The sequence below is a fragment of the Aspergillus lucknowensis genome (genome assembly GCF_044049455.1).
Source record: "Aspergillus lucknowensis strain CBS 449.75 chromosome Unknown BJX67scaffold_72, whole genome shotgun sequence".
NCBI lineage: Eukaryota > Fungi > Ascomycota > Eurotiomycetes > Eurotiales > Aspergillaceae > Aspergillus > Aspergillus lucknowensis.
In genome coordinates this window covers 71116-90194 of record NW_027263616.1, presented here as the reverse complement: position 1 = coordinate 90194, position 19079 = coordinate 71116, and the positions used below count along the sequence as shown (strand labels likewise).

The window sequence follows — 19079 nt, the reverse complement described above, 5'->3', positions numbered from 1 at the left end:
CCATCCGACCCCCGAGCCCACAAGTACCAACCAGTCTGTAACCATGGTAAAAAACCGAATCTTGAGATCTCCGGCTCAATGCTCTTCTGCAGAGTATAGCCGGGTCCCTTCTACTATAGTTCGCACATTGTACTACCTTCACGATTAAGGAGAAGTTACAATTGCTACGACAAACGGGATTCTTTACTGTGCAACGGAGAATTTCCTATCGTACCCGCAATTGCCAGCCCAATCTCTGAACTGCTTATAACAAATATAAGACGAAGTAGGAAACCGTAATTCATATCTTCTAAGCAGATTTTTGCAAGTCGCCAATTTTACACAAACAAAATGGGTCCTGTCATGAGGCATCCGGTGCCACAATTTTATGCCTGAACCTTCTGCTTGAGGATGTTCTTCAGGGTCACAGCGTCGGCCGCGAACTTGGAGATACCCTCACGCAGCTTCTCCACGGCCATGGCCTCCTCGTTGAAGTCGAAGCGGAACAGAGCCTCGTCGTTGAGGTAGCTGCGCTTGGCGATGTCGAGACTGTGGGCGGATGAAGAGTCGAGCTTCTTGGGGACGGCAGCGGTGGAGTTGTACAGGTCCTCGAGTAAGCCGGGCTGTATCTTATATTAGTATGTGAAAATCAAATTTTGGGGAAACTTGTCACGTACAGAGATGGTCAGGTAGTCGCAACCAGCGAGCTCAGTGATCTCGCCGGTGTTACGGAAAGAGGCACCCATGACGATGGTCTTGTAGCCGAACTTCTTGTAGTAGTTGAAGATGGACTGGACGGACTTGACACCGGGGTCTTCCTCGGCGGTGTAGTCTCGCTTGTGAGCGGCCTTGTACCAATCCAGGATACGGCCGACGAAGGGAGAGATCAGGAAGGCACCGGCCTCAGCAGCAGCGATGGCCTGGACGAGGGAGAACATGAGGGTCAAGTTGCAGTTGACGCCATGCTGGGACTGCAGGATGTGGGCGGCCTGGATACCCTCCCACGTGGAGGCGATCTTGATGAGAATGCGGTCCTTGGAGATACCGGCTTCCTCATAGAGCTGTCTCAAGTTAGGAATTGACCGAAAAGGCTAGAGAATGATTTGTCTCGACACACCTTGATGATGTGCAGGGCCTTGTCAACGGACGCCTTGGTGTCAAAGGAGAAGCGAGCGTCAACTTCAGTGGAGACCTTTCCGGGGATGATCTCGAGAATCTTCTTGCCGAACTCGACGAGGAGCTGGTCTAGGGTGGCATCAACCTGCGCATCGAGAGACCCGCCCTGAGACTTCCCCTTCGCGACGGCGGCATCAATGAGACTTGCGTATTCGGGCTTCTTGGAGGCGGCAAGGATGAGCGAAGGGTTGGTGGTGGCATCCTGAGGCTTGTACTTGTCAATGGTGGCAAAGTCACCAGAGTCACAAACAACAACCTAATTGGGGCGATTCAGTTAGCAATGTCGCCCCTTGAGGAAAATGTAAAGCGAATTGTCCAAAACGGGAAGCATACGGTGCCAGTGGCCTTGAGCTGTTCAAGAGCGGAAGACATGTTGGTTATAGACGACAGATTGATGTATGTAGAATGAATTCAAGATGTTTGAAGAGGAGAAGAGAAGGTGGATGGAACGTTCTTAAATGAACCTTAAAAGGGGGAAGATGTGGCGATGGCAAGAGTTCCGGCTGTTGAGGTCAGGTCCTTTTCGTGGTTGAGACTTGAGAGCGATGGACGTGGTGGGGCTGGGGGCGGACTTATGACGCTACCGGACACCTTTCTGGAGGGGGGTAATTCTCCAAGGCTCTCTGCCCTTCGCCACGCATTTAAGGCCTGACTAAGAATGACCAAACCTGAGATAGTTAACGTTAATGAAATACCAGTGTGTTTTGTATAGCCTATTTGAGCACCCTCATTCCGTTCTTGCTCGCGGAGCACCAACCTCCCAGTCCGCTGCCCAGTCCACGCCCTCTCGTCCTCTCAACCAGAAAATGTCCTGTCCTCACATTTCCCCGGAGCTCTCCTGGTCGGCTCAGTGTGCTCCGACAACACATGGCCGATCCACCCCACAGGAATGCAGCAATCCAGGGCTGTTTTCTGTTCACCGGGACCAGGAGCCCCGTGACAGCTGCTCATCTCGTGATTAGCCTCACCGCCCTCCGCATTGAGCCCTGTCTTTTCAAGAAACTTGAGTCGATCACGCAGTTTGTCCAGGAGTTTTGTGCTCCGTGTATACTCCTCCCGTGGGATTGTCGATATGACCGAGGGATAAACTTTTATGGTCCTCTGTTAGGAAGACTTGGCCGCCCGCGCCTTATCTATCCAGCAATCATTCATCGCAAGGAACAACGCAAGAAGCAAACAAATTCTCCGCGGAATCTCTTAGCCATGTCTCGACGTGCACCGTAGTCATCGGGATTCAACGGACGGTCCTCAGAAGGTCAGCGGCGTTGCACACAGCTCCACTCGTACTGGGAGACATTAGTATCTCTATTGCAACGAAGAACATTCAGGTGCTACGTCGTAACTTACCACTCGCCCCATCTCATCCCCAGTATACACCACCTGGGGAAGGGCAAGGATACAGCTGATCCCTGCGGAGATGTTCGCTCCGTTGTCACGGTTATTGTCAATGTGATGAAGTTGTCGAATCAACTCTAATTCGAACCGGCCATTGCGCATAATCTTACACCATATCTGCGATGTATCAGCACCGAGTTTGACTGTGGAATCGCATACAAATATTCGCCATTACTTACGTTGACAACTCCTCTTCGGTGGCCCGTAAAGAGCAGCTCCCGCTCTTGCCACTCGTCGCTTACTCCTTCGTAGAAGACACAGGCCAGCGTCTTGTCATCCGTAGAGTCGCAGACGGTCTGCTCAAGCAACATAGCCCCGTTCAGTGTGTAGAGGCTGATGCGGTTCCCTCGACAAACCGCGATCTCTCCTGTCACGTCGTTTATCCGAGCACACTGAATTCGGGTTAGTAGTTTACCCTTGACAATGAGAAATTCAGAGCTTACATCGACAGGCCCGTTGGCTGGAAGGTCTCGGACAAAGCATTGGCGGTTCAAGTCCCAAAGCACGAGCTGGCCGTCCATTGATGCAGACAGTAGAGCGCTAAACGACCTCGACACTGCGAGAATAGTTACCGGCGTACGGTGTCCAAACAAAGTTCCTGCGGGTTGTAGGTCAACAGATTTTGCCGTTGCTGTGAAAGTCCATATGGAAATGGTGCAGTCAATTCCTGAAGTGACCAATGTGCGTGAATCCGCGAAAACCGCACGAGACAGCTGGCCAACGTGGAGATGCTCAAAATGTCCAAGCAACTACACAAACTTAGCAGTGCGCTTCCGATATAATGAGCTGAGGGGTAATGGCTTTACCTTTCGGCTATCCGCAGAGTAGAATCTAACGCTACCATCAAAAAACCCCCATTCCATATACTTGTCGTAATTCGGCGGTATATTGAGTCTGAGGGCAGCCGTACATAATAATCGATCATGTCTCGTACACAAAGATGAGACTCGCTCTCCGGTATCTAAAACGAATTCAGCAAATGGTAACACAATATAATTTGAGAGAGGACGTACCAAGCAACGAAAGAGGAAGTTGAGTAAGCGACTCCGCAAGTGAATCAAGCCGCGGTGTCTTATGTTTGTGGGCCTCGGTTTGAGGATGGGGTCGGTTGAAGATTTGATGCGGTGTTTGTCCAAAGTTATGGATAATTCCTATCGTGGCCAGACGCTCGACGGGGTCGTCAATGGTATCAACATCCTTAGCACCTTGATAGGAGAGGTGATGGAAGACATTAACTGCTTCAATAGCAGCCTCGCCTTTCTGCTTGCATCCGAACACCAAATCAATCCAATGGTGTAGATTTCGTGTCACATAAGGGCTCTCGAGCGCTTCTCGATTCTTTGCGATGAAAATCTTCGGGTCACCCTTGGCCCACGGCGGTAGTTCCACCGAGTCAATCGCGGTGGCCTTGTTTTGAAGAAACCCAAAGTCGTACTTGTTGGAGTTGACTAGGAACTCCGGGAGATAGAAGAATTCAGGGATCAACTCCCTCACATCTGACATGTTCCCCCGCGATGCGGACTCCCATGCCTTTCCCACTGAATAGAAAAGACGATCCGCGTGATCGAAGGTCCCGCCCTGTAGGAGGAGGTATGACTTCACGAAGGGTTGGAGCCGGATCAAGTAGGAGCTCACGATCATCGCTGACGAGTAGTGAGTACCATAATGGAACGGTGGAGAGTCACCATTGCCCATTTCTGCAAATGCCTGATACCGTTCTCTGAGTTCAGCTTCTCGCTCTGGAGTCTGGCAGCCCATCGGCTTCGAAAGATCGCGGAAAGTCTTCGGGTTGGTTAGATCAAGTTCCTGGCTTGTATAGTCGGCAATAACCCAAGGGAATACTGGATATTGCGTTAGATCGTTGAACGTTCTACCTGCGAGGGTGTTGATCAACATGAGATAATGGAAATTTGAGATTTCCCCTTTCACCCATTTACGGGTAGCTGGGTATACTGGCGAATGGCCGAAGACACTGGCGAACTTGGACCCAAGGGATTGAGGGGCATCCTCGGAGCTTCGAAGAGTCTCGAATCTCCAGACGTCCTCTGGTCGTGAATGCCCAGCGCTTCCTGTCACTTGCGGAGCCTTACCCGCAAGCTGACTGCACAAACCATCACGGACCCTGGATGAGATCAAGGTCAAAAGATAGCTGTTCCCGTCGGTGAAGAAGATTTCCAGGGCAACATCACGAAATAGGAACCGCCTCTTGGAAACACTGATTACGTCTGTCCATTTCCAACTCCTAGTTTCGTGCTCCTGAGGCTTACGCTCGCTTGCTTCTCTGCCAGCAATCATCCGAACATAAGGGTCACGTTCATCAGAGGGCGCCTGCGAAACGTTGACGATTTCACCGTCGGCCCGTTGGAAGAAGTTATCGAGAATGTAGATGTGGTCCTTGCCTTGGATCAAAAGCCCTTCGAAAGCTTCTAATCCAACAATCCGGGACACGTTGCAGAGATTCTCAACCTGATCGCCACGGTGGAGGCTCCTCATCACCTTCCTATTCTTGTCTTCATAGTCCTCAAGATCCGCCTTTGGATCATCAATCATCTCAAAACTCTCTTCCAGCGCGCTGCCGTTATCCAGTCCACTGTTATGGGAATTATCCTCCGACCGCTCATCATCCATGGGAGCAGGATTCAAGGAGAAAGTCTCTCCAGCAGCTGAAGATCCCATCGTGTCCACTCTGACAGCAGGAGGCTCTGAGGCTTTACGCTTTGGCTGATAGTCTTGCCTTTCCCCTGAATCATCTGGTACAATACGAAGTCGCATACGACTTCGTCCTTCCGTCTGGTCAAGCCGCCATTTTTTCTCCTTTTCTTCGGTTAAGACGCCACCGTGCCGCCGCAGGTCCTGGGTCAGGCGAAAAAATACGTTCCACATGAACGCGAAACTATCTTGTTGATCCTGTAAAGCCCTCTGATATTTCAGAAACTCGGATGCTGAAATGTTCGAGATCCAATGAGGGAAAGTGGCCTCATGTCTCCGTGTTACTTCATCGCCAGCCTTCTCTAACTGACTCAGATGTTTCAGCTTGTCCCGGCGCTTCGACATTCGATTGCGTGAAGAATTTTCAACACTTGCGTTTTGTTCTTGAATGAAGTCTTCCCAATACTTGGCTATGGTTCCCAGAAACAGGGCATTGAGATCATCTGCCTGGTCATCTATCCATTGCAAGAAGGGGTTATCATCCATGCCCGCAAGGGCTTCGAAGCCTCCAGAAAGGCGTTTTTGGAGCGGGACTGCTGCATGGCTTAAGATCGTGAACAACTCGGAAGGCTTCTGGACCATGATAATCCTGAAAAGACCCGCGGCAGCAAGGCGCACATCCTGGTTCCTGTCAATTAGATTGGCGTAAAGCAGGTAACATAGCAATCGCAGATAATCCGCTTGCGAATCGCCGGCCTGCAGGAGGACCACCTGCCAGTATGACAAAAGGTTGAGGAAGGATAGAGCATCGGAACCTTGAGCTTCTGATAGTCGAACCAGAACGACCCTAAACACATTTGATCGGATCGTCGCGATTACTTGGCTACAAAGCCTTATACTCTTCAAACGCGATATATCTGGCCGTTGGAGATATTCTAGAATGGCTCCCGCAAACTCAAGAGTCGCGGTGGCACCGTCCACAAACCACCCTTCAAGTGCTGCTTCGGCTAGGTGCGTCGTAAAGCGCCCTAAGTTGGTGATAACCCGTGGCTCCGACAGCAGCTCCGTTTTCGAGAAAACAACATTTTTCAGGGTTGAAAGGAAGCATTTCAAGACCCAGGAGTTGAAACATGCTTGTTGTTCTAGAAATCCTGGAGGCGCCTTCGAGAACAGTCCAAGCCCAGAGAAGTCCTTTCGTTCCAGCAGTTGTTCGGAAAACATTGATAAGACGAGGTCGAGAATACGTTTGACAAAGGGATGTTTAGTAGTAGTCCCATCAATGTCGATAACCCTCGGAGAGAATGGACGACGAAGCCGTAAAGGAAAACGCGACTGTTTCCCCCGTTCAGACGACACAAGTATGAACGATGAGGTACGACCTAGAGATCCCCTGGTTTCGGTACGAGTGGAAGAATTCTCGACAGTCGTTGAACGCAGCTCACTTGCGCCTCCTGAATTCTGGGGTCCGATGGGGTTCTGTTCATCGAGCTCAAGACCGTTGACTCGGTATGATAGTTCGATGTCGGCACCCACGGAATCGGAGCCAACAACAACCGGGTATAGGACCGAAAACAGGTCTTGGACGTACTCTGAGCGCTCTGCAAATCCACGGAAATCTTGTGAACTCACATGCAGACTGGCCAGAAACTCAACTACTGTTGCCAAAAGCAACGCTTCTTGATCGCCTGTACCAACTGGCGCGTGGTGGGCCATCGATGGCTTAGAGATCTGGCCTAGGTTGAAGCCATCTGAGTCCCCATTCACCATCACGGTCTTTCTCAGGGCGCTCTGTATCATCTCCACGATCACCGAGAACATCTCAGGGAAACACACTTCAAGTTTACCCTCTCGGAATATCTCTGAGAGGGAGCCTTGGTCAAACGGCCTATCAATAATCGTTGTACCAAGATCGAAGCCGAAGAGGATGGAAAAGCATATGGGCCACATGGCAGGAACCTTCCACCATCGCCTTAGGCAGCCTCGCATGATAACGTATCCGCCATTCTTCTCACTGAACCTTGCATTGTAATTGCTGCCGCTGGTCACAATAACACGAGCTAGTATCCTAGTTGCCAGAACGACGATTTCTGGCTCATCCTCACACATCAGATATAGGAGCCACTGTTAACAGCGTTAGACGAGGGAGTATGAAGCAAGCCACTACTCCGTACGCACCTTATTTGTCACAGTTCTGGAAAATTTCTTTATTGGCCCGAGGTCATGAGTGTCGCAGAGCAGAGAGCAATAAGTGCGAAGCATCTCAACCGCAACTGTATTGGCTGACATGTTGGCTGCGTTGCCAGGGGTTGCTACCCCTCGCCCCAGTTCCTTATTAAACCGAATGCTTTTTTTCTTCTGCAGCCCGCTTGACTCTTTCGGCTTGTGTAGAGAATACGTGATAAAAAGCGCCAAGGAGCGAAGTAAATCGGCGGACAAACAGTTCGCCATCAATGAACTAAACGCGGACGTAAAAAGTGGCAGAGTTTCTGATGTAAAACCCCCCTCCTTAAGAGCCTCGAGCAACTTTTTGTTGACGCCTAGGCATTGTTAGCGAGCGACGCAAGTCTGCGTACGTTGAGAAACCTACGCATTCGAGCAAGACGCTTAGAATTGAAACGACGGAACTGGCTCCCACTAGCCATTACACAGAATTGTGAATAGTACAATTCCACAAGGGGCAGGTCGCCGTGTCTCCATATTTCCAGATCGACGAGTAACACCCTATAGGCAAGGGGATTCGTGATGATAGAGCGGTTGGGCCGCTCAAAATCATACCCAACAAACTTCAGGGTCAAGCACAAAAGCTCTAGACACAGAGCAGATCGCTGCTCGTGACTTGAGCACACAGGAGTCATCTTAGCTGAAGGGACGGAGCTTCCCCATCCCAAGCCAAGCTTTTCGCGTAGTAATGCCGCAAGAACCCCATAGCCATCTTCCTTCTCCATTGCCTCGCTATTCCGCCAGCTGCCTTGAACTGCCTCGTAAAGGGCTTCAACAGCCAGGAGAGTGGTTTCAGCTGACGTAGCTGCGTGAATTAAGCTTAGATGCACCGCTGCACAACCGCCAATTCGCCAACTCATATCGTCGAGCGAGAGCGGCGAGGTAACGACGGGGTCACCCGTTAGAATACCAACACCTTGGTTGTGGGTAAGGGCGCCGTTTATTGCAGGAATTGCGCCGTTGACAGCCAGTGCATTGCCTCCGGATTTGATCAGCTGATGTAGATGCTTTCCAGGTTGTTTTGACAGCGATTGGATGAGTTGAGACTCGTCGGTAGTGTTGTTGTCATCGCCGTCTAGAATACACCACGCAGAAACATTGATCAAGATAGCGCTTTCGCGGACCAGGTTGCTGCCTTTCCGGCGAATTGCAGTGACAATGTCAGATTGTTCTTCTTTACCAGGATGTAAATGCTCATTACGGAGATTTAGCGCTGCCGAAGCTCGGTAGGTTTGGAACGACCCTAGACAATCCTGAAAATTGCCATAGTATCGGGGGCCGAGGTTATAGAAAACGGAAATCAGATCGTCGCTATACGCGTCTCCGAAGAGTATAGCGTTCGCTAAAGACCATCGACAGGCTGATACTCCCTTTCCGATTCTCATTGCCAGATCTTGAGGTGTACCGAGAAAAGCTTGAACACGCGGTGTGCGGCTCGAGGCAGTTACTGCTGGCATACACGGATATTCGATCCTTAACTGTTCAACAAACTCCCCATCTATAAAGAGTGATGCGCGGGAATGGGATGAGGGTGGTATGGGCTTCTTGTGGACCACACAAATGTGGTACCACCTGTTAGCTTCAAACGCCAGGGATTTAAATCGCACACTTGGACGCGACCCTTTTATGGAAGTCTGCAGAATGAAGTTGCGAGTATCTTTTTCCAGGTAAGCCAGAAGGAAACATGTCTGACTCGAATCAAATGCCCCAAAGATAGTTGTATGCGTATTCGGGTCGAATTGGTCAAATCTTGCCCAAACAGCGAGGGTATATCCAGATGATGTAGTGGGGGGAAATGAACGACCCAGAGTTGAGAACTCTAAGGAGCAATACCCATGTAGCGATAGATCGAACTGTATGAGCGGGGGCTCCTTGGAGCATTTAAGAACGCTGACAAGAAACCGCAGGGCCTTGGAGCATCTATGGGCCTTTCTGTAGAGATTAACAGCGTCATCCACATGTTTGATCCCTTGGAGACACAACACTTGTGCAAGATCCTGGTAGAGAGTTCGCTCTAGTTCAGTGCAATCCTCACTGAACAAAAGAGGGAGGATAAGGCTCAACACCCCTGTATCATGCAGGGTCATCAGATTTCTCTGAGATTGGGTTGCGAGTCGATGCAGGCATGCTGGAATGGCTAGGTTCTGAACAGTATGGTCATATTCCAATGCAGGTGATTGCTTCAACCATACGCGAAGGAATGGTCCCAAGAGCTCGGGGGCTTCAATAGTCTCTGAAGGCCCTATATATCGCTCAAGTTCTTGGCTAACAGCATCAGAAGTTATTCTCAAATCGCCCACACTCTGCAGTTTCGTCCTGAGAGTTGTGAAAATATCCACGACGGTTTCTTGACACAATGACGCAGCAAGAATGCCCCCACAGAAATATTCCACATCACCTTCGGTAGCATCGAGCTTCTGGGTGAGAATGGCGAAAGCTTCTTCGAGAGCCGTTTGGCCCCCACCTGAAATGCGACTTGCAAAATGCCTCTTGTTTCCTAGGTGGTCCCTCAGGCATTCAGCAAGAACAGCCAGGCCATCTTTGCACACTGTCAACAGACTCCGCCTGTCTTCTTTCGGTTGCAAATCTAGGTTATATATCTGAGAAAGCTTCCCGAGCAGTCTCAGAAGTGTCTGGAACCCGTTTAGGTGACGAAATGATTCCTTTACCTCCTGAGGATGATCGGTGTCGATGAGGGCGTGACGGAGTCGAAGTAAGCGTTCAGTAGCCGCAGCCAAGATAGAAGAATCAATTTCATGTCCACCACAGATGGCATTAAGCTCATCGATTACCGGCGCTAACTCGGGAGATGAGCGATGAGTAGGCGATGAAGAATGCGGCAAGGATTGGGAAACGGCCTGGTTCATTGCGCCGCTGAATCTCCCCATCTACCTGTCTGATGGCCGACGACCATCAGACATGAATATGCTCTTCGACTCGTTGTCTGTACAGTCTTCATTGGCGGGTCTGGCTGCAGGTGAGAGAGGGTAATATCGCTTCGTTCGAGGAAGGGCGGAACGAGCGGCCCTGATTTGAAACAAAATTTTAGGAATTGGGCTGTCTCCATTTACCAGGAGGAAGAGGCCATTCAGTGGCTGATATCACTTACCTTCAACAAAACTCAGCCGTCAAGTTGGGAACGCGGCTGAAAATCGACAATCGGGACTGTGTCGCGAGAGCTCAGGCCGAAGCAACGATGTTTCAAATTGTCAGGTGACAGAAGCAGTATTCCACCCCCATTGGCCAAGCCCGGAATCGATAAGGGCTTATCGCCACGGGCACCACCCCCCGCCTGGAGCGGCCCAGGCAGGCGCGACTGCAAAATAGCAATAATGGTCCCGTCGAGAAGTCCCCGACAACGGGATAGAGTACTAAAATAGTAAACGCGAGAAATGGTATCATTCATGACCTGCCGTGAGCTTTCTGACTCTACGCTTATGGCTGCCTGGGTGGGCCGCATTTCTCAAGCCATGTCCAAATACGTCATCGGTATATTTCTTGTGTCCCACGCAGCGTAGTCGCGTGGCTTGGTAAGTGAACCCAGGCGATTTACTTCTCGCTGTAGGATAATTATATCACCAGTAAGCATACCAGCAAGTGTTTCTGCTTCCCATGGGGCGTGCTGGTTGTTATCCTAGTGCTTTTTGCTGGGTAATATTATTCTTCTCGTGTGCATCCCCCCGGCCCTGTTTTCTGGCAGCCACTTTGGGAGGATTACGAAGGGGATCACGACTAATTTCATTATTGTTGGCGAAATAGCGAAAATAGCGAAGGGAGGACAAGCCTTCCATGTAGAAGGGAGAATCCCATCGGAATTTACCTCTTCACTAAAAAGGTCAACCCTTCTAGTGAAGGGCTGATTCTTGTGGATATATGGTTGACAGACCCTATATACCTCAAATTCCTCAAATATGGAGACTCCATGTGTCTTTTCCTAGGTTTGTTGGGTTCGCTCAACAGTGTACTGGCAAGAATGGGCATTTGCTCCTTCATTGGAGGAAATGTAGAATAGTCTTTACCAGAAAATAATCCTTCAAGGACAGAAGCTGGTCACTCGCTTGACGCTTGAACAGCTGGTGATGCCGTCGTTGGTTGGGGGTTAGTTGGTTGGTCGGACTGGCTGCTTGCCTGTAATTGATCACGTGATAGACACCATTTCCTCCAAAGGAGGACTAGTGCGGTTCTGCGGTGAAACTTCCCGCTCCATCCGCGAACCAACCCCGGGAATCGGTCAACTTCAAGATTGCGGATCTTCAGCCGATCTAGATCGGCTCCCTTGAAGCTCCGATTTGCTTCGCCGGAAGACGAGGGAACAGCTACTGGGGCCTCTACCTATCAAACGCAAAATGAAACCGTATCCTTGGACCCGATTCAGCCCTCCCGGCGTGTACTTGCCTGTGTGATGATATCATGGTGACCATTTCTGCGCAATCTTGACACCGTCATAAAGGGTATATTCGTTGTCAATGGCAGATGTGGAATCCACTTTCATCCTGACCGTGGATGAGATTAGCGGCCGGTGCAATCTCATTGATCTTGACAGCTATGCTTCCTCTTCTTTCGGCTCCTCGGAGTCGTTATTGGCTGTCACTCGACTGCGTCGTGATGCAAGAGTCGGATTAAACTTCAGCGACGAAAAGTGCTGAGATTTCTCGTATATGGCGGCACTTGCATCATATGGTTGCATCCACGACGTACTGCCGGCTGACTAGCTAGCTGATATAATGGATATTACAACCTGTACTTAACCATTCCATTACCTTGTCGAATCCCCAAAAGAAGTAACCTTTACTGCTGCATCTACCCAGCTGCCCACTCTCGTCAGTCCGTCACGACTACACACTTATATTTTCGAACCATCTTCGAGTCACCATGCGCGTCTTTTTATTTTTGAGCGGCTTCCTGTTTGCTGGAGCTGCGCTGGCGCAGAACACAGATTGCTCCCCTAAATCTTCTGACTCGGAAGTCGTGAGATATGCATGGGCTTTGCAGTCTTTACTTGAGAAATACTACTCTGGCCAACCTCTCAACCAGACCTTTCTGAGCGACGCTACCAACAGCTCGAGGGCGGAGTATTACCAGAACTTCCAAGGTATTCAACGCCAGACCCGCCTCGGCGTGCGTGCTGTCCAGCAGATCGAGACCAAAACCTCCACCTCGAATCCGTCGTGCAACTTCACATTCCCAAATGCCACCAGCGGCGAAGAATACGTACAAAATGCCCTCAGACTTGAGGCCAGCGTCGCGAGTGCCCTAATCGGTGCTACTGGATATACGCAGTCCCCGGAAGTCTCCTTCCTGCTTGCTAGACTGGCCTCCGGGCATACGGCAGCGGCGACCTGGCTGGCAACCCAGCAGACCGGTATTGTCTTCCCTTCCAACAGCTCCTCCTTGGTGCCCGCGTACAATCCCTCGTACGTGCTTTCGTCTGGCAACAAATTCGGCAAACTCGGTCAGTACCTCAATGGCTGCGTGAGCGCACCCGCGGACCCTTGCGGACAGGTATTCTTCATCGGACCTCTTGTCGGCAGTGTCGGTAACCAGAGCTCTGCAACCGTTGGATCCTCCAGCTCTGCTTCCATCTCTCCAACTGCACGTGCGAGGAATCTCTTCGGTAATTAAAGCTACGTCAGCTGCTGGTGGAGCCTCTAGGTCCTTGATGAGTAGAGGCCGAATATTGGTAGGAGCGAATACTATGAACTGATGGTTGTCGTTGCGGATGTAATCTGGCTTGTGTGCGTCTATGTATCTAATAATCTTGGTGAATCGTCGATTAATGTAATGGGTGGAGTTGGGGAGAATGTGCCCTGTTTCATACGATAAATCCCTACGAGTAGAACTCATGATAGAGACTACCGTGACAAGAATGTGGGTGCCAATACGACCAAGTCCTCGCATGCGAGAGGGGGCCAGAAAGATAGGGAGAGTGGGCTCCGGCTACACCCATGCCCTCGATTGAGAAACGCGGTATGCATTATTTTCAAGTGTTGTACTGAGGTTAGAATTCGATGGGTTTACTTTTGCCCGTGTGTTACGTCACGAAAACAAATTCTGCTTCTATGGAGGTTTTAGCCCTAATATCTCAACGCAGGTAGTTTGATGCTGCTGGGCCGCGTGAAAGGACCACGAGTGTTATAATCCTCCCCAATAGATCGCGTGTATAGGCTCATGGTATGCCCGAGAGGAACTGAACCCAGTAGAGTCATCCATGCTATCATGTTGGTGATAAGTAGTACGAAAGTCTTAAACGTTTTATTTCTGTATTTACGGGAGGAAAGAAGATAATCGAACGTTATTAGGGCAAGTAGTTGAGATATTGTATCATGGTGGACGTCAGCACCGCAGGGTCTAGCGACATGGTGACCTACGGTAGCCCGTGGCACGGCTTATTGTCTGCCATTGGAAATTTGTTACTCTCTCTAGGTTTGGCTTTTTGTGGGAATTAATACTGACTATTATCCCTGGTTCCTCTTGGTCAAAACTGATACTTTGAACCGCATGCTTCTGGTACAAGGTTAGGGTTTCAAGGAACGCCTCGGAATGAGAAACAATCATATAGGGCAGAATGAGAAGAGAGGTAATCTTCGAAGTACCAGTTGTATCAGTTTGCGCCTTTTGGCTTTCCGAACACTTTTATGAGTGGGTGTATCTTCCGAGTTTTGGGCCATGGAACCCTCGAACCCTTGACAGAGCGACCCTTCAAACGTATAAGACCAATGTGAGGATAGCCACGTATATGCCACATATATATATCGTTCCCAAGTTTAGGCGTTATCTTTCGGACGCTACTATGATGGTGTTGCAGTACAGAAATGGCTCCAGCTTGATGATAGCGAGAGCTTGGAACAGGACAGATATACCATACGTCGTCCATTGTATTTAGCTCGTCATGATACTGGATGGTCGTCTCTACTAACCGCTACCGCAGAGGGGACACTTAGTTCTCCATAGGTATTCGGTTCACGCTTAATTTAAGCTTATTTCTCCATAGGCCTCTGTCTCACGTCTTGTGAACCTCATTTGGGTGACAGCTCAGATTATCTACGCTTCTTTACTGAACGCCGCCTCATAATTCATAGCTGTCACGTCTGATGGGGTCAGTGTACAATAGAGGCTGCTCGTCGTCTTCGCTTTGTTGGAGCTTCTTCCTCCCGGCCTCGCTTATATACCTTACTTGATACTAACTCCATCTGGTGTTCCATTTTTCTTTCGTTTCCCAACTCAGGCCGAGTCTCACAGCCCTCACATTGCGCTTGCATTAGCCTCACAGAGGATTCGAGTCCTATAGATATTCCGCCTATCACGGTTCCTTGCGCCGCTTCTTCGCATACCCTGCCATCTATACAAGACATCAATGGTAATGCCTTTCCGCTTTATTACCTCGGCGGAGCGATCGTAATGCTTCCTCTCTCTCCCTCTCTCTCCCTCTCTCCCCCTCTCCCCCCATCTACCCCCCTCTCCCTTCCTCTTCCTCTCCCTCACTCACTCACTCTCCATCCCTCTTGAATTCTCGCCACTGGGTCTCTTCGCCATGGCTGAGGCACAGAATCACCCGCACATTGAACCGGATGCCGGCCTTCTGGCAGCAGCTCGAGCACGGACGGATTTTCAATATGCCAAACAGGCAATTGCTCGCGCTCGTTTAAGCATTGGGCGTAAAACAGGCAAGCATCCGTTTGTTACGAGAACTCTTAGCCCTACATCATAACAGCCGGAATGCTAACAATCCCTGATCAGATCCTAGCATTCCAAATGCCTTCTCAGTTTTTTTCCCTCCCGGTCATAGAAATTCAATTATACCTCCTCTCCCACCCTTAACCGATTTTCAGGGGCGGCTGATGCACGAGGATGTGAATATGCAAGATGTTCCTCGAGAAGACAGCACCAATGCGGTTGCAGAATTGTGTCAGAATGATGAAACGTTGGAAAAGGAAGAGGCTGATAAGTGAGTTAAACCCCATTACAATATATACATGATCACTTATTATTCTAGATTTGAAGCTGTCAAGAGGTGGTTCGATGGGCTAAAGAAGCCAAGCCTGGCGGATCAGGTTCGATATACGACTGCGAAAAGAGACCAGGACATTCGAAGTAAGAGGTCTGAGAGTCGCAAGCAGCTGCAAGAACAGGAGATAAACGAACAAGAAGAAGACGAAAATTCCGATGATGGTCTCTTCGTGCCTGAGAACGATGGGGGGGATACAGGGACTCTAGGTGCGTCGTCTACTGCAAGGAACAATAGGTCTCCAGTTCCGGCTCCGGCAAAGCCTCCCAGAAAAAGAAAAGCCCAAAACAGGATATCTGCAGAAGAGAGAAGGAGGAGCATGCGAGCTGGATTCGAACCCATCCGCGAGAAGATGCATCGGAATAATAAACGTGCAGGAGCAGCGAAATCCAAAGACGCTGGTACGAAGGGAGTGAAACCAAAACAGGACAAGAGACGAGGCAAAAAGAAAAATGATGACCAGCCGACAGCGCCAATAACCTTCAACTCGAACGTGATTGAAGAAGTGCACGCTAATTCAGCACTACCAGCTCCCCCGAGTTTTACGAGCAGTAGAAGAAACGGCGCCATTGCCCAACTAGTTGCGAGAATACCTTCTGCTGACCAGGAAGAGTTGAAGGATGATGCAGCCAGGCTAAAAGAGGCCCTTCGGAAGTTCAATGGGACAGTAAGAACTGACTCAGAGGGCGGTTGGAAGTTGAAGGGCCTCAAGACAAGAATGTACCATTACCAGGTCAGACTCTTTCGATCTAACTGTTCTTATCCAAACTAATTTAGAGACAGGTCCTCGGATGTGCCTGGATGGTAAGATCTTCTGGAATCTAAGAATCGCTTTCGCTAATCGAGACAGCGTGACCGAGAGAATTCCCCAGAAGAACCGAGAGGTGGTCTACTCGCGGATACAATGGGGTTTGGGAAGACGTTACAAGCATTAGGCACGTTATGGATATTGTCCGTCGTTTGTGACCTGAACGCTGACGTTTGTACAGTCAATATCATCGACGGGCTTCCCTCTGATCCTGATGATCCCGTCAGGACTACTTTGCTCATAGTGCCTTCACATCTTGTGAAGCATTGGTACGTTTCATTTCTACCCTTTGAATATCAGTCTCACTCTGACCAGCGCCCAGGATGGACCAAATGAGGATGCACTGCGACGAGAGTTACATTGGTGAAGCAGTTGAGTATCACGCACACGCAAAGCTGTCGACTCTTGATGTTGTCAAGACTCTTTCCAAATTTCAAATTGTGTAAGTTCTCTTCCTCTAATTATCGGCTTCTTTATGAAACTCAAATGGCTGTCAGGGTTACCACGTACGACGAGATACGACGATCATACCCAGTCTTCAAGCCTCCAAAGGAGCTTGCCGACGAGAAGAAACTGTACGAGTCATGGGAGAAAACTTACGAAGAGAAGCTTGGGCCTTTACATCGAATAAAATACCTCAGAATTGTGCTGGACGGTGAGGATTTCTGACGATACCCTGATGCTCATCGAGACTAACCTGCTCTAGAGGCGCATATGATCAAGAATAAGGATTCAAGCATATCGACTGCTGTTCGTGGTCTAACAGCTCGCTACAAGTGGCTCTTATCAGGCACTCCAATACAAAACTGGAAGGAAGAGCTTTACCCATTGTATGATTTCCTGGGAGTTCCTCAGACTAAGAGCTATTCGCAATTCATATCATACTACTGCAGCGTATGTAAGACACTCCGCGGGAGATGACGTGGCACTGATAAACAAGCCAGGACGACGAAGGTCAGCAACGTCTATGCAACTTGAACAGAACTTACATGTATCGCCGAACGCATGCTAGCCGGATGTTTTCGGTACCCATAATCAAGCTCCCCGACATTCGCGAAACACGAATCGACGTCCAATTCTCGGAAGCCGAGTGGATATTTTATGAGGCGATAGAAAAAATGTTCCTGGATGCAATCAACGGTTGGTGGCTCTATACCATTCGAAACCAGAGAACCTCATGAAAATTTCCACTGACCGATTCACAGGCCAGGCCGGTGCACCAGATTTCAGGATATCCCAGTGCAGGTCCGGGTTAACTATGATCACGAAGCTACGGATGTTCTGCAGCCATCTTCTGACGGTCCAAGACTTCATCATGTACAACATGTGTTTGGGCCCCGTGATGAAGTCATTGAACAAATTGAGTAAACCTGCACAAGATGGGAGCTCAAATAATTCAGACTCTTCGGCTGTGATAGTCTCTCGACTGAGGGCAGTGAAATCAAATTACAAGGAACTGGTGAAAAAGCGGGAGCCCGAGGAACAAGACCAGACAGCAGAACCGCCAATCTTCAACGACAATCCGGAGCTCATCAACAGATACTATAAATTCATGGAGGCTCTCCATTCTGATGGAAATTGGGTCGAGCGATGTGACAGAGGTATTTGCCCCGGGTGCAGCGGTTTGTCCGAAAAGGGAGTCATCACATCATGCATGCATCTTTATTGCGAAGAATGTTTTTCAAAACTTCAGATTGAGGCCGAAGAGCCGGGCTCCAAGACGGGCCCAGAAATGGCAAAGCCGGTTTGCTCCAAGTGCACGACTCCTATCGAAGAGGCGACGCGCTGTCGCGCTACCGGGGAGTCGGGGCCGGATAAACCACCTGCATCCATAGCCGCGGCTCGAAAACAGAGAAACCAGCTGCGGACGAGCGGAAGGAATAAAGTTAAGAGAAAGAGTGAGTTTATAGAACCGCTATCACGTTATCCAAACTGACATTGGTAAGACAGCTCTGAGGATGAAGACGGCGATATCGATGAAGAAGACTGGATTAAGACCCTCCATCGGAACATGATACCAAGTGCAAAACTGACCGGAATTACGGAAAAGATAAAGGAATGGAAGAGGCAAAATGGAGCCGTCAAAGTGGTCATCTTCAGCCAGTTCCTCGATTTCATTCGAATACTGGGAGAGATGTGCAAATTGGAGGGGTGGAAGCATCGTTTCGTAAGTGCATTGTCCACGAAATAGTGACACCATTGCAGGTAGAACGTTCCAGTAACCGCTTCATAGTTTACTGGCAAGCTGAGAGTAGCAGCTCGCCATAAGAACCTCGACGAATTCAGAACGGACCCTGAAATCACTATCTTGATAGTTAGTCTGCAAACAGGAGGCACAGGGCTCGACATGACTGTCGCCCATAAGTGCATACTGGTCGACCTCTGGTGGAACGAGGCTGTCCAGAACCAGGCGTTCTGCCGATTACTGCGACATGGTCAGACGCATAATGTCGAATGCGTCAAAATGGTTGTGGAGGACACGATCGATGCATACATGCTCGAACTTCAGAGCCGGAAAACAGAAGATATTAGTAGCACTATGGGCGAAGATGTCATGAGCAAAAGGGATACGGTGATTGATCTCTTGAAGATGTTTGCGCATGTCTCGGAAGATGAGGCAGGTCGGCTTCGGCTGACGCCGGTGGAGGGGAAATATAGAAAGGGGAGATTGAAGGCGATGGTAACAAGCTCGAAAGACACGAATAATACAGAATGATGGATTTATCTGCTTTGACGGTTTGGGGATGGAGTGGATCTTTTCGCTTCTCGGTTTGAAGGAGAGGTATGGAGGGCTTGTAAAACCGTGGAGTTGAAATCGAGTTTGGGAACTCCCCCAGTATAACCGGA

The 19079-nt window shown here is 49.7% G+C and overlaps 4 protein-coding genes across 4 annotated transcripts; 2 read left to right on the top strand and 2 right to left on the bottom strand.

Moving 5' to 3' along the window:
- Positions 1–179: 179 nt before the first annotated feature.
- BJX67DRAFT_366927 (sedoheptulose-7-phosphate:D-glyceraldehyde-3-phosphate transaldolase TAL1) lies at positions 180–1789 on the bottom strand. The gene is made up of 4 exons (XM_071030458.1): positions 1489–1789; positions 1097–1411; positions 657–1040; positions 180–602 (listed from the first exon to the last, which is right to left on the bottom strand). Exons 1-4 carry the CDS (start codon positions 1525–1527, stop codon positions 366–368), a joined length of 975 nt encoding a protein of 324 aa, XP_070881141.1. The 5' UTR covers positions 1528–1789; the 3' UTR covers positions 180–365.
- Positions 1790–2411: 622 nt separating this feature from the next.
- Positions 2412–10286, bottom strand: BJX67DRAFT_385892 (Beige/BEACH domain protein; the record flags this gene model as incomplete). Its single annotated transcript, XM_071033960.1, has 8 exons — positions 2412–2441; positions 2503–2667; positions 2730–2942; positions 2994–3299; positions 3357–3511; positions 3564–7320; positions 7375–7736; positions 7787–10286. The coding sequence occupies 8 exons, from the start codon at positions 10284–10286 to the stop codon at positions 2412–2414; spliced, it is 7488 nt and encodes a 2495-aa protein (XP_070881140.1).
- A 1778-nt stretch (positions 10287–12064) lies between these two features.
- Positions 12065–13130, top strand: BJX67DRAFT_312246 (uncharacterized protein). Its single transcript, XM_071027163.1, has one exon. The coding sequence runs from the start codon at positions 12292–12294 to the stop codon at positions 13039–13041; it is 750 nt and encodes a 249-aa protein (XP_070881139.1). The 5' UTR covers positions 12065–12291; the 3' UTR covers positions 13042–13130.
- A 1820-nt stretch (positions 13131–14950) lies between these two features.
- On the top strand, positions 14951–18948 carry BJX67DRAFT_391534 (putative SNF2 family helicase; the record flags this gene model as incomplete). Its single annotated transcript, XM_071034801.1, has 13 exons — positions 14951–15074; positions 15157–15364; positions 15413–16157; positions 16208–16228; positions 16275–16359; positions 16414–16501; positions 16555–16674; positions 16730–16887; positions 16939–17126; positions 17177–17372; positions 17438–18130; positions 18179–18399; positions 18466–18948. The coding sequence occupies 13 exons, from the start codon at positions 14951–14953 to the stop codon at positions 18946–18948; spliced, it is 3330 nt and encodes a 1109-aa protein (XP_070881138.1).
- Positions 18949–19079: the final 131 nt, after the last annotated feature.

Bases quoted from the DNA above. Each gene is read 5' to 3' on its own strand.
- BJX67DRAFT_366927 (XM_071030458.1), bottom strand. From the start codon at position 1,527: ATGTCTTCCGCTCTTGAACAGCTCAAGGCCACTGGCACC. The intron at 1,041-1,096 runs GTGTGTCGAGAC...AACTTGAGACAG, and splicing joins AGGCCCTGCACATCATCAAG to CTCTATGAGGAAGCCGGTAT. The intron at 603-656 runs GTACGTGACAAG...TATAAGATACAG, and splicing joins GCGACTACCTGACCATCTCT to CCCGGCTTACTCGAGGACCT.
- BJX67DRAFT_312246 (XM_071027163.1), top strand. From the start codon at position 12,292: ATGCGCGTCTTTTTATTTTTGAGCGGCTTCCTGTTTGCTGGAGCTGCG.